This window comes from Ammospiza caudacuta, chromosome 1 (assembly GCF_027887145.1).
Source record: "Ammospiza caudacuta isolate bAmmCau1 chromosome 1, bAmmCau1.pri, whole genome shotgun sequence".
In the NCBI taxonomy this organism is placed as follows: domain Eukaryota; kingdom Metazoa; phylum Chordata; class Aves; order Passeriformes; family Passerellidae; genus Ammospiza; species Ammospiza caudacuta.
The window spans coordinates 44,834,567-44,846,173 of NC_080593.1; the positions used below are offsets into that span (position 1 = coordinate 44,834,567).

General features: G+C 44.9%; 2 protein-coding genes across 7 annotated transcripts in view; one reads left to right on the forward strand and one right to left on the reverse strand.

Annotated features, from left to right (window-relative positions):
- Window positions 1-3,992, forward strand: part of FYCO1 (FYVE and coiled-coil domain autophagy adaptor 1) — a 45,876-nt gene extending 41,884 nt beyond the window's left edge. For all 6 annotated transcript variants that reach the window (XM_058817137.1, XM_058817155.1, XM_058817169.1 and 3 more), the window contains one exon: window positions 188-3,992. In XM_058817137.1, coding sequence (XP_058673120.1) covers window positions 188-263 — 76 coding nt within the window. In that variant the 3' untranslated portion in view covers window positions 264-3,992. The remainder of the gene's footprint in view (window positions 1-187) is intronic.
- A 3,581-nt stretch (window positions 3,993-7,573) lies between these two features.
- Window positions 7,574-9,231, reverse strand: CCR9 (C-C motif chemokine receptor 9). The gene is made up of 2 exons (XM_058801395.1): window positions 9,214-9,231; window positions 7,574-8,734 (listed from the first exon to the last, which is right to left on the reverse strand). Exons 1-2 carry the CDS (start codon window positions 9,229-9,231, stop codon window positions 7,574-7,576), a joined length of 1,179 nt encoding a protein of 392 aa, XP_058657378.1.
- Between the last annotated feature and the right edge of the window lie 2,376 nt (window positions 9,232-11,607).

Sequence of the window (11,607 nt, forward strand, 5' to 3'; positions counted from 1 at the left end):
AGGTCATTGGTGACTCATTCCAAGACAGTTCAGTCAGGACTGTCATCTTTTTAACAACAAATCTGATGGCCCTTGCACAGGCATATTTTTGACAGCAGTGAAACAAGACTGAATGTACTTTTAAGGCTTCCCCTCTTTGTTGGCTTCAGCTAATGGAATCTTTTTGCTCTGTTTCTTTCCTTAACAGGTTTATCTCAAAAAGAGTGTTTTATCACTTGGCTGTTGAGCGACCTGTCATCTATGATGGAAGTGATTTTCCATAGCCTTTACTATACTGTGTATTTTTAAATTTTTAAGATATGCTATTATTTATGAACATGTGTAAGCATTCTGATTACCACTGTATTTGAAGACTTTGAAACTATGCAATAGTTCTAATGCACTTAAGAGGAGATGTGTACACTAAAAACAGAAGCCTTTTCAGGAACACTAATGGTTCTGTACTGTGTACAGATTGCTGAAAAGCCATGTTGTTTGGTTTAACAGGTCAATAATAACCAATTTTTTTTCAGTGGGGAGAAAAATAAGTGTGGGGGTATCTAAATGCAAACTGAAATCCTCTGCTGAAAATTGAGCTATTTTTCTTCCAAAAATATCCTTCAAAAGGAAATGTAAAGAAAAATGCCTATTTTTGACCTCTTCACTGAGGTGTAAACATAACCATCTCTGTTCTGCTGTATTGCTCTTACAGTCAGAGCAGCAATTATGCAATACTTCAGTCTTCACAATTATTGTAATCCATGTAGAATTTTTTATCTTTTCCAAGTTTTATAAGCAGCAAACCATAGGAGTTTTATATATTTTGGGCTAAGATTTGGTAAGTCTTAACTGGCTCTTTCCAGTGCTTTGGCACTGAATACCAGTTACACAAGAACAAGCACGAAGCAGCAACTCCTTTCACGTTGGCTCACCGTGCTCTGTACATTGACCCACCAGTTCCTATGGTGAGCACCAGTGGCAGAACACAGAACATCCCCTGTGGAATAAAGTTCTGCTCACTGGGTGATACTGGGAAGAGGAGCATTCCTTTTTCCTGCCTTAGCACCTTAGTCATCAGCATTCACAGGAAAGCACAGTTTCTGAGGAGATCAGCAACATCTCTGTCTCTAGACCACATGGAATGCAGCAATAATGTTTGAACAGGTCTCAGAACATCCATCCAAAATGGAATGCATATCCAGGCCTGGTGAGCTCTCCACCCAGTGGTGTTAGTGCATTCTGTCCCTTTCCTAAGCCTTGCGATTGCCCTAACCAACTGCTAGCTTTCCATCTCAGATTTGTGGGCTGTTAACACTGCCTTTTAAGGGAAGACTGGGTTCTCACTTATACAAAATTTGTATGCAAACCATCTGCTTTCCATATAGAATTTCAGCTTTTTGTCAAAATACCCGAAAGTGGATTTTTCTGTAAAAAAACCCTGTCTTCCAATGGCAAAACATTTGGCAGGAGAAAGAAGAAAAGCTCTTTCTCCCAACCAGCCCTCCTCATAATTAAAGTGTGTCTGATTTCTCGTATTACTGTTCTCCCAAGAAACCTCAGACTTGAAAGGTTTTAGTGCAGCAGTTGGTAGAAGACCAGTGAGACCTGTGAGGAACCCTATAGAGACTTGATGCCAGCTGTAGCTGACATACAGGGTTCTGGTGGGAGACAGGAAATAAAGCATGAAGGGGAAGAAGAAAAAATGGCAAGAAAAAACTGCAGCAAATGGTTTGGGGAGAGGAAAGGGGCATACTTGTAAAAGCAAGGAGAGGGAATTGGAGGGATGAGCTCAGGTAGGGAAGGTGGTCAGGAGAGGCCAGCTGGTGTTTATGCATTGCTGGTCCAATCCAATACCCATAAGGGATCTCCCACCCCAAAGGACTGGTTGTTTAAAAGGTGGAGATCACCAACCAAGTGTTGGACATTTACACAGGAGCAGCTGAGGCAGAGGGAAATTTCTGATCATAGAAAAGAAAATAATTGCAGTTAAAGCTAAAGGTTGCTCATCATTTATTCCAGTTGTTAACAATCTATAATACAGTGATCCTGAAAAAGATTGTGAAAGAATTACTACTTTTCATGGAGCACCTAGGATTTAGGTCTCTGGCTCATCAATAGCGTTCCCTTGCCTTCAGCTGCCTTTTTCCCCATGGTGGTGATGTGCTCCCAACCCTCTGCCAGGCAGAGTGGTCAGTGGAAGGTGCAAGCCCCTGAAGGCTGCAGTGTGGTTAAGCCCTGACCTGGTTGTATGCATGAAAATGAGATGGACAAGAGGCTGACGTGGGTAATACACAGCAATAAATGGCGTGGATCCGTTCACGAATTACAGGTTATTTCAATCTTGAAGCTATATTTATATTTAATTAGGCGAGAAGAGATTATTTATTGCTTAAAAATGGAGTACTGTGTACCATATGCTATGCAATTTCACTGAGCTGTTACTGAAGTCTGCTGCAGTTTTCTTTTAAGCTTTTAGGTGTGGTTTTTAAAAACATTTTGCTGTTGTTTACTTAGAATACTAATTTTACTTAGAATCCCTAATACCAGGGATATCTTTCTAACATGCCAAATGTAAGGTAAAGGGACACTGTCAAGTATCAGCCAAAATATGACATCTCTGTTAAAAAGTATTTGAAGTCTCTCTACTAAAAATAATTTGACAGCCTTGCCTCTTGATTTCTCTCCACATCCAGTTCCCAACATTTTTTAATCCTGTGGCAAATATTTTTAACCCCCTGTTCATGTAGCTCTCAAAATAATTGTCTCCATGTAGTAAGCCAGATGTTTTTCTGGAGGTCTCTTATGTAGACAGTCCTGAGACTGGCTGAAGCCTGTGTTTGGGAGAAGGGGAGTAAATCCACTGCATTGTTCTCATTTAGCACTTGAGTCTTTGTGGTCCCTTTTCTTCAGGTTTTCCTGCCCTTTAAGAGTAATTTTATGGCTGTTTTTTTTCTCTCTCTGAAAGAGGACTAAGAGTGGCAGTCAGAACCTGTAGTTTAAGGATGAAAAGAAAATGTTTGCTTCTGACCAAAGACAGTACCTAAGCAGAAAAAGTTTCAAATGATGAAATATCAGGCTAGTAAGATGCAAGTGGACAGGAGTGCAGCTGTTCAAAGAAGCTTCCCAGGAGCAGTAATCCGTGATTACTGTTGGAAGAGGCTGTGCAGAGACAGTAATGAACCTGACATTAGTAGAGACCTTTTGTTTAAATGTCCCAGACATTTCATTTCTGGAATCATGGAAACCCAGTAAGGGACTTTGCACAAGGGCAGGCTTGTGCAAGAGATTATTTCATTCAGGCACCTCATTCTTCCATTCATAAAATTCTTGTTCATGTGAGCTAAGCCAGCAATGCTGGAAAATTATTTATTTATAGGTGCTCAGGTGATTTGTTGAATTGGGCTTTTCATTATCTGCAGGAATGCAATAAAGAGAAAAATATTTTTAATTGATCATGAAATAAATTGAAGGAGATGTCACATTCATTGGACAATGAGATTACACATTGTGGGTAGCATAAGTAATTAGATGTTTTTCTGGGTGCTGGAAAGGGTAAGGAGATATGGAGGGTAAGATTTTTTATTACAAAGAGGTTTATGCACAGGAAAGAATGCAGTTTCTTCAAGAAAATGACAGTGTTCCTTTACTCAACATTACTCAATGTTTCTTTGTGAAAAATGAAAGAGGTATTGCACAAGAGTGTACCACATTAAAAAATAGCAAAGCTACAAAAGCCTGACTTCTTTCCTAAAACTGAAATTGCACTATAGATTTCATTATACTCAATCACTGAGGTTGTAACTTGTTCAGAAGCATCTTTTGGTCTTAACTGCCAAAGAATTGCAAGCCCTGTTCACATCAAACTTCCTGCTCCAGATATGGGAAAAATCATGTATACCAGTGTCTGTACAGTTACAGAAATGTTAATGGTTGTGTTGGAATGTTTTTCTTGATGCTTTTTTTCCCTTTTTTAACCTCAGGAATTTAAGAATAAAATTCTTTATCATTGTGAATGCTTGTCCCTTTTTTGGCTTGTAGAGATAGCATTGTGTGGAAGATAAATCTGATAATTATATAATCTACTTGGGGGTTTTATGAAATTTATGTTGTTCCATCCCCTCATTTCAAAGCTACAATTAGCAATAGAAGGTTCAGAGCATCTCCAGAGGCATCTGGAGACCTGGCTCCACGTTCAGAAGCTTCCCTCTAGGAGAGGCTCCAGCAAAGCCTAATCTGGAGTATGAGGGACCTGCAGAGAGTGAGTTTTACACATAGCCAGTACATGTGAAAGTGACCATACCTTGCTGTACCTCAGCTCTGCAGGGAACTGCTGCAGCCGTTGGAAGTCTTTGTGTTCATCTCCGGTAATTCATTTTTATCCATCCTGGGTAATATCCCCTCCCTTGGTGCTAAGGGAAAGGCTCTCCCAACCCTGCTTCTGCCTTATATTTCTCAGTCTGTGCCCCAAGAACAGACCTTGGCACACATAGGATAACATTTTTCTGGGGGGACAATGTGAAGCTGCTGCAAGGCTGTCATATCCTCTGCATTAGTCCTTGAAGTGTCACAGGGATGCTTTAAAGTCCAAATATAGTAATAATGCCTGTACTTTCGCATGCTTCCGTCATTTCCCTGCTCTCTGGAAGAGGTGCTTCTGTAAAGATGTCTCTGTTTTGGGTAGAGCAGGCACCAGGTAGGCAGGTTTGCCTGCAGAGAGTGCAAGTTTCCCATGGCTCTCCCACCATGCACAAGCATGTACCACAAGCAGGCTGGTGCTGCGCTGCGTGACTGCCTGCACCACGGTGACAACACAGCACTTGGGGCAGGGACCAGCCCAGCTGCCTCTTCGAGGAATAGCAACAGCATAGGAGACTACAGCCCAAAACTGGGAACATCTAGGAAAAGCTGGCCTCAAAGAGAAGGGAGGGGACCCAAGCTATGAACATCTCAGGCCTCTCCCAGGACTTCAAGCAACTGCTGGGTGCCCATCCTGCTAGAGCTGTAAAACATGAGCAGACTTCCCTGGGACTGCTCATGGAGCAAGGGAGGCAAAAATACCCTTTGCCTGTGAGGAAACCTCCCATCCTGGAAGACAGCATCTGGTGAAGGTTGGGGACACCCTAGCCAGACACAAGGGGGATTGTGGTGGGATAAATCCAAGTAAAATATCAGGGCAGAGGGACAGAGGAGCCCAAGAAGGGTTTGACTACCAGAAGCTGTGCTGCTGGCAGATGGAGGCCCCCAGCAGATGCAAGAGGGAGTAATGGCAGAAAACACCTCCATGACTGAGTCCCTGCTGTGTGCTGACCAACAAGAAGGGTTGCTGATGACGCTGCAGCCAGAGGGGTGCAGGGAGGCAGCTTCCCCCCAAGTTTGTGTGCTGAGAGCAGCTTGGGGAGCCACCAGCAGCTGCTGGACTGCAGGCAGCCTTGGTGGAACCAACCCCAGGAGGGAAAACCACCTCCAGGGAGGTTGGTCACCAGCTTCCCTGGCACAGTGATGGGAGCAGCCTGTCTCAGAGCAGGATGTGCATGACCCAGGGACAACCCTGTCACCCCAAACTGCTGCAAATTGCTGATTCACTACCCTCAGCAGTTTCACCTGCTGATTGAGCATGAATGTTTCCCACTGGGTTTTGGGGACTGAAGAAGCTTTATTTCTGTGAGATGGCCACAAAGTTCAGGTTCCTGGGGTTGGTGAGATGTAGTGCAGGGAAGAGGAGCTTGCAGCAGCTAAGGTTTGCACACTAAGTTGTTTGCATAACTCAAGGGCTCTTTGGGGGCCAGGAGAACCCTCTGAGAAGAGCCCTATCACCCCCAGTCTCAGGAAGGGGTAGTGGGACTGTGCAGCTGTGGGGAAGCATCTGCCCCCAATGTGCTCCCTCCTCCCCTACTGCAGAAACCTGCCCTTCTTCCCCAGACTGCACCCCAGCCCTCGCCTCAGGAGCCTAAACCTGCTCTGGTGCCTGCAGGGTTATCAGCTGCAGCTTCCACACCACAAGGGTTAGATATTTGAAATAGACCCTCTTAGCAAAGTTTTCCTTTGGCCTCTTTTGAGAGGGGTAAATGCTGTGATTGCAAGCAGGTTATGTGTATGGATCCAAACTGGGAAGGATGTGTGGGCAAGAAACAACCAGTTCATCCCCTTGGTGTATGTGGCAGTGCCTTTATTTAATTTTGGCTTCTGTTTGCTGAGCACAAATTACAAAAACCCCACACACCTTTCTTATGCATACAGTGAGAATTATATACATCTTTGACCATTTTTCTTTCTAAGGAAAAGGTAAAAAAAAAAAATCCGAATAAGTGTATATGAAACTTGAACCCCATCTGCTTAGGTATACCCAATTAGCTAGAAAAGCAGCACCAAACTGTGCAGAAAGCTCTTGTTTACCAACATGCTTTAATCATAAATGCACAGTGAAAACCCTTTTTCCCTGGAAGAACTAAGTACCAGAAGGCAAACCAGGTTAGATGAGATTATTTAAAACAAAGCCTTCTGAGCACTACATCCTGCAATTGAAGAGTGGGAGGTGCAGGCTGTGGTCAGGCAGGACAGGTGAGGCCATGTCCCTGTGAGGGGATGAGCAATGGGGAACAGATAAATGATGCCCTGTGGGTTCAGGTTTTGAGGTGCATTACAGTACACCACTTCTGGGAATGGCAGCCTCCACAACCTGATGTCTCATTCCAAATTTCATTAGGTTTGACACTTAATTACTCCCTGTCTTGCTGCTCCTAGGTTAAATATACTTTCCAAAGATATTGGTGCATTACTCGTGGTCAGCTGAACCATGGGTTTGGTTTTTGTGCTCTGGTTTATGACACCTTTGCACCATACACCAAATATCCCCAGGACAGACAAATCAATGTCTCTGAAGCCCTTATTTTTTATTGTGAGGGGTGATTTGTTTCCAGTATCAAAACAGGAGCCATCATACCTGACATCACACAGCTAAAATACAGGAGAAAGACAGACCACATTCTGCAATGTCCATTTTATGTACATGAACAACTGGCTTTTCTTTACAAGAAAAAACACCTATGCAGCCAAATGGAGCTGCATTTGCCCAGGCACAGAGAGCAGCATTTGGTCACTGCTACAAACCAGTGTCAGAGCTAAAGGCCATTCTCCTTTACACGGGACGGGATCTGGTGTAGGAATCTGGCAGGGCTCCCAAGTCAGGCCACATTCATAGGGGAACCTGGTGTGACAGCAAATGAAGCCTGAGCCCCCTCCTGCTGCTTCCTATGGACAGAAAGCTTCATCTGCCTGTGTTGCAGCCATAGCTGGGTTTACCACCTGCTGTGAGACTTGTTATTTCAGGTTGTGGTCTGAGCTGCAGATGGGCCTGCTGTCACAAAGATATTTTTTGTGACAGTTCTGTTTATAGCATATGAACGTTTATATGGTTCCATTTTGCTCCCATCTGCCAAAGGCTTCCTGTTCTCTCAGCCAGCAGCCCTCAGTTGGTTCCCACACATCAAGGGCAGGTCCCCAACCCTTTCTGCCCCTCTGGGATAATCTTTTGGGGTATACAGAGGGTTTCCAAAGAGTTTGGTGCTTCTCTGGAGAGGAGAAGGTGAGGACTAACTTACAGGATGACTTTGCAAGGAGGGGACATAACAGAGGAGGTCCAGTGAGTGTTGAGGATCAGGGAGTTCCTGACCCGCCGTCCCCCCAGCATGGCAAAGGACCAGTTTGAGCTGTGCTCCTGGCTGTCACAGGCAGAGGAGTGCTCTTGGGCCCTGCTCCAGCAGCAGCCCCAGCTTTGCATCATCCTGCCCAGCGCCATCCTGAACCGCTCACCAGCAAAGACATAGAGGAAGGGGTTGAGGCAGCTGTGGAGGAAGGCGATGATCTGGGTGACCTGCAGCCCGATGTCCAGCTGGTTGGCAACCTGACAACTGTGCACCACCCCCGTGTAGGTGTCGATGGCTTTGACCAGCAAAACAATATTGTATGGGAACTGAGAGAGGAGGAAAGCGGTGAGGATCGTGGTGATGATCTTCAGCGACTTCTGCTTTTGAAATCTTTTGGCCTGTAGGAGGGTGTTGATGATAAGGGCATAACAAATCACCATGACAAGGAGCGGGAGGAAGAATCCTATGATGACTTTCAAGGCCAGGACCATAACTCTGAAGATCACACTGACGTTTGGTGGGTACACAATTTTGCAAACTGTTAGGTCACCCACCTGTGTGCTCTGGCTGTAAATGAGTTCTGGGATGCACAGGCTCACAGACGTCAGCCAGACAGCCAGGCACATGAACCTGCTGCGCAGAAGCCACCTGCGCCTACAAGTTTTGGCTTTCATCGCTTGCACTACCGTGATGTACCTGTCAAAGCTGATGCAGGTTAGAAGCAAGCTGCAGCCATAGAAATTGATCTTATACATGCTGTTGACAACTTTGCACATGAAGTCCTTAAAGATCCATCCATCTGAAGCAGCCTTGGCCCAGAAGGGGAAGGTGAAAAGGAGCAGGAGGTCGGCGATGGCCAGGTGCAACAGGTACAGATCCATCATGCTCCTCCTGAAGTGGTATTTGCAATAGACAAGCACGACCAAAGTGTTCCCCACTGTGCCCACAGCGAAGATGAGCCAGAAAAACACTGGCAGGAAGGCTTGAGCAAACTGCCTGACCTGCCTCTTGTCACACATGAAGTCTGTGCTGTTCACTGGGATCTCACACAGGGACAGCACCATGCTGTCATTCCTGTAGTAATCCAAGCTACTCCTGCCAGGATGTGTGACCTGCAATAGGATATCTAGTAAATTTGTGTTGAGAGGCTCAGTAAAACGTACATTTGCCCCTCTCCAACAGATGCAATTAAAATGCTTAATTTATTCCGTTTAAATGAAAAATTGCAAAGGATGCCAGTGAAACAGATAATTTCAGATTGCTTGGAGTGTGCAGCACAGCAGAGATTTATAAAAATGACCCATTGAGTGAAAAACTCACAAAAGAGCAGTCCATGACATCCAACCAACTTCAGTCATGAAAATGGCAGGTGGTGAAAGCATTATGTCTGTGAGATAATTCAAACCATGGTTTGCTTGGCTTCAAATACATAACAAAAGGCAAAATGCCCAGCTTGGAAAGAGGTGGAGAAGAAGTCTTTGTGTTACTGCTACATTGGGATAGTATCAGTGGCTTGAAAGAGGCAGAAAACTGATGGAGACAGAGGAGGGGAAGGAAAAGGAGATGAACAGTGACATAGTTGTATACTCACAACATTTGCAGCTTCCATCTTCAGCCAGATTGCTCCTCAGTCCTGAAGGAAGCTCCGTAGCCTGGAGAGGAAAGATGGGAGAAAACAACTGATTTGAAACAACTCTGAAGCAGGACTGTGACCTCTTCCTTGTACTTCTTCTTCTTCTACCTTTAATAAAAACCTCAACTCCTTGAAACAACTCTGGCCGGAAGATGAACAAACCACACAGAAATTGATGCTGCTGATTTGAATTATTGACTTATTTCCATTTTACAAATTTACATTTAGCCTAGATTAGGTCTTCAGCTTCTCTATGGCACTGTGCTGATTAAGTCCTTGGATGCACTATAGTTACTGCTATCTCATTTTTATCAAGCTGTAGGCTCCCCAGTGTGCACATGTAAAAAGTAATCTAAAAGTACTGTATCTTGCAAAAGATTCATGAGAAAAATTGAAATTTTCCTCTAAAATTATCTAGCAACTAAGAAGGAAAAGTACCTGGCTTTAGTAGTTCTTTGCAGTCTTAAATATTTGCATCCTCTGCAGCAAGTGATTAATCTCTACCTGCAACTTCTCTTTCTTATCTGTGATTCTTTAGTGCTCATTGCTGTTGGCCTGCAAAGCTGATCATTGAGCCCCAGTAAACAAAAAAAATTGGGTTTTTTCTGCTGTAGATTGCTTTTCTAGTTGGTCCATCATCACAAAAGGTAGCTGAGCCTGGTGGGCTTGATGCAACACAAATGCACCTAAGTATTCCACATGTTCTGCACCAGCTTGTCCAGAATAATGCCTTGTGACAACACAAGGTGAGTCAGTGCTACTGGGGACCTTCAACTAGCACAGATTTTTCCTCCAGACCCATTCAAAAACAGCTCATGTAACTGAGAGGTCGCCTTGCAGAAGCCACAGCAGAAGTGGATGGAGCCAAACCTCCTCCATGGGGAAATGGCCCATGTTCATGCTCTGACTTCCCTCTGACTGCTCGTTGTGGGCTGACAAAAAGCACCTGTGGCTGTGGCTGGCAGCAGTCAGTAAGCTCCTGATTTCTCCCCAGAACTTCCTTCTAACATGGCACTGAAGCATCTGGTGAAGGGTGCAGAGCTGTGTATCCCCAGGGAGCTTTTTTATGTTATTTTCTTCTAGCTGTCAGACCTACCTTAAATTGCAAACAAAAAGATCATTGTAACTGGGCCAATTCTGTGGGGGGGGAAAAAATAGGTTATTTGTAATTTAGTTCCTTTTCCATGGAGGCTGCTCATGGGAAAGAGAGACATGAATAGGGGAGGAGTGAGGGGACTCATCGGGACAGTTGCTGCAGGGGGGCCAGCCTGGATGTGGCACCCAGGAGTCACACTCTGCATGTAATGTTTGCTCTTCAGACCTACAGTTAACCTTTTTGTAGGCTGAGCTGAGTGTGTGCTCCTGGGGCCTCAGCCTGATTAGACCTGTCCCAGACTGCTTACTCTGTGGTTTTCATGTTTTCGGTGGCTCAAACACACGTGGTAATCTTTTCTTTCTTTTATTTTTATTTTGAGGTTTTTTCCTGGTAAGCTCTTTTGATACCAAAAGGACAATGTCTCATACCATCAATTTTCTGCTCACGTGCATCATCTAGCACAGGGCAAATCAGATATTGCTCCTAGGCTGTGTCCTGCTGCAGAACACTTTCACTGGGGAGAAAAAGTACCCTTGAACAAGAACTGGACTCCTCTGGGCAGCTTCCAGTGTCTTTTTGGGAGGCTGGGACAGGAATGAGTAGCTGGGTCTAGTCCTGACCTCTCCAGGCTGACCCAAGGTCACAGCTTCCCTCTGCTGCCTGCCAGGGATGCCAGCAGGCAGGAGGCAAGACTGCAGGGTCTGTCTCATGCCCTGCAACACCACGTGCTTTGCAAACAACAGCAAAAGGGAGCAAACCAAAAGTATGCCACCTTCAAGAGGAAAGGCCAGGCTATTCCTGCTGCAGAAAGTGGGGAGACCCAGGGCAAGATGGCAGACAGTCCCATAAAGTCCCTACTGGTGGCACATCTTTATGTGACAACCATCCAGAAGAGTGTGGCAGGGAAGACTTTGAAAAGGCAGTGAGAAGTGGTTAATAAAAATATGAACATGCACATCTTATGTCTTCTTTCTGGTAAACTGGCATGCAAATGATGCTGACTTAAGTTCCCCTCTCTGCAGGAAGTCTGAGCACCTTGGGGTTTTGCTTTAATGATGGCGTTCAGCTGTGACCAATGCTTGTTTGACTCAGACTTCAAGGAAATGTCCAAATCACAGTTCAGGTTCAGTTCCAATTATGGAGAAAACAGTGATTCTGGCTAGGTTTTGAGTTGGGCTCTGCTGTTACTTGGCACCATACTCATGTCAGCAGCAAAGCATCTCCTTCCAATGGGAAGAAGCCCAGGATGCTCCACA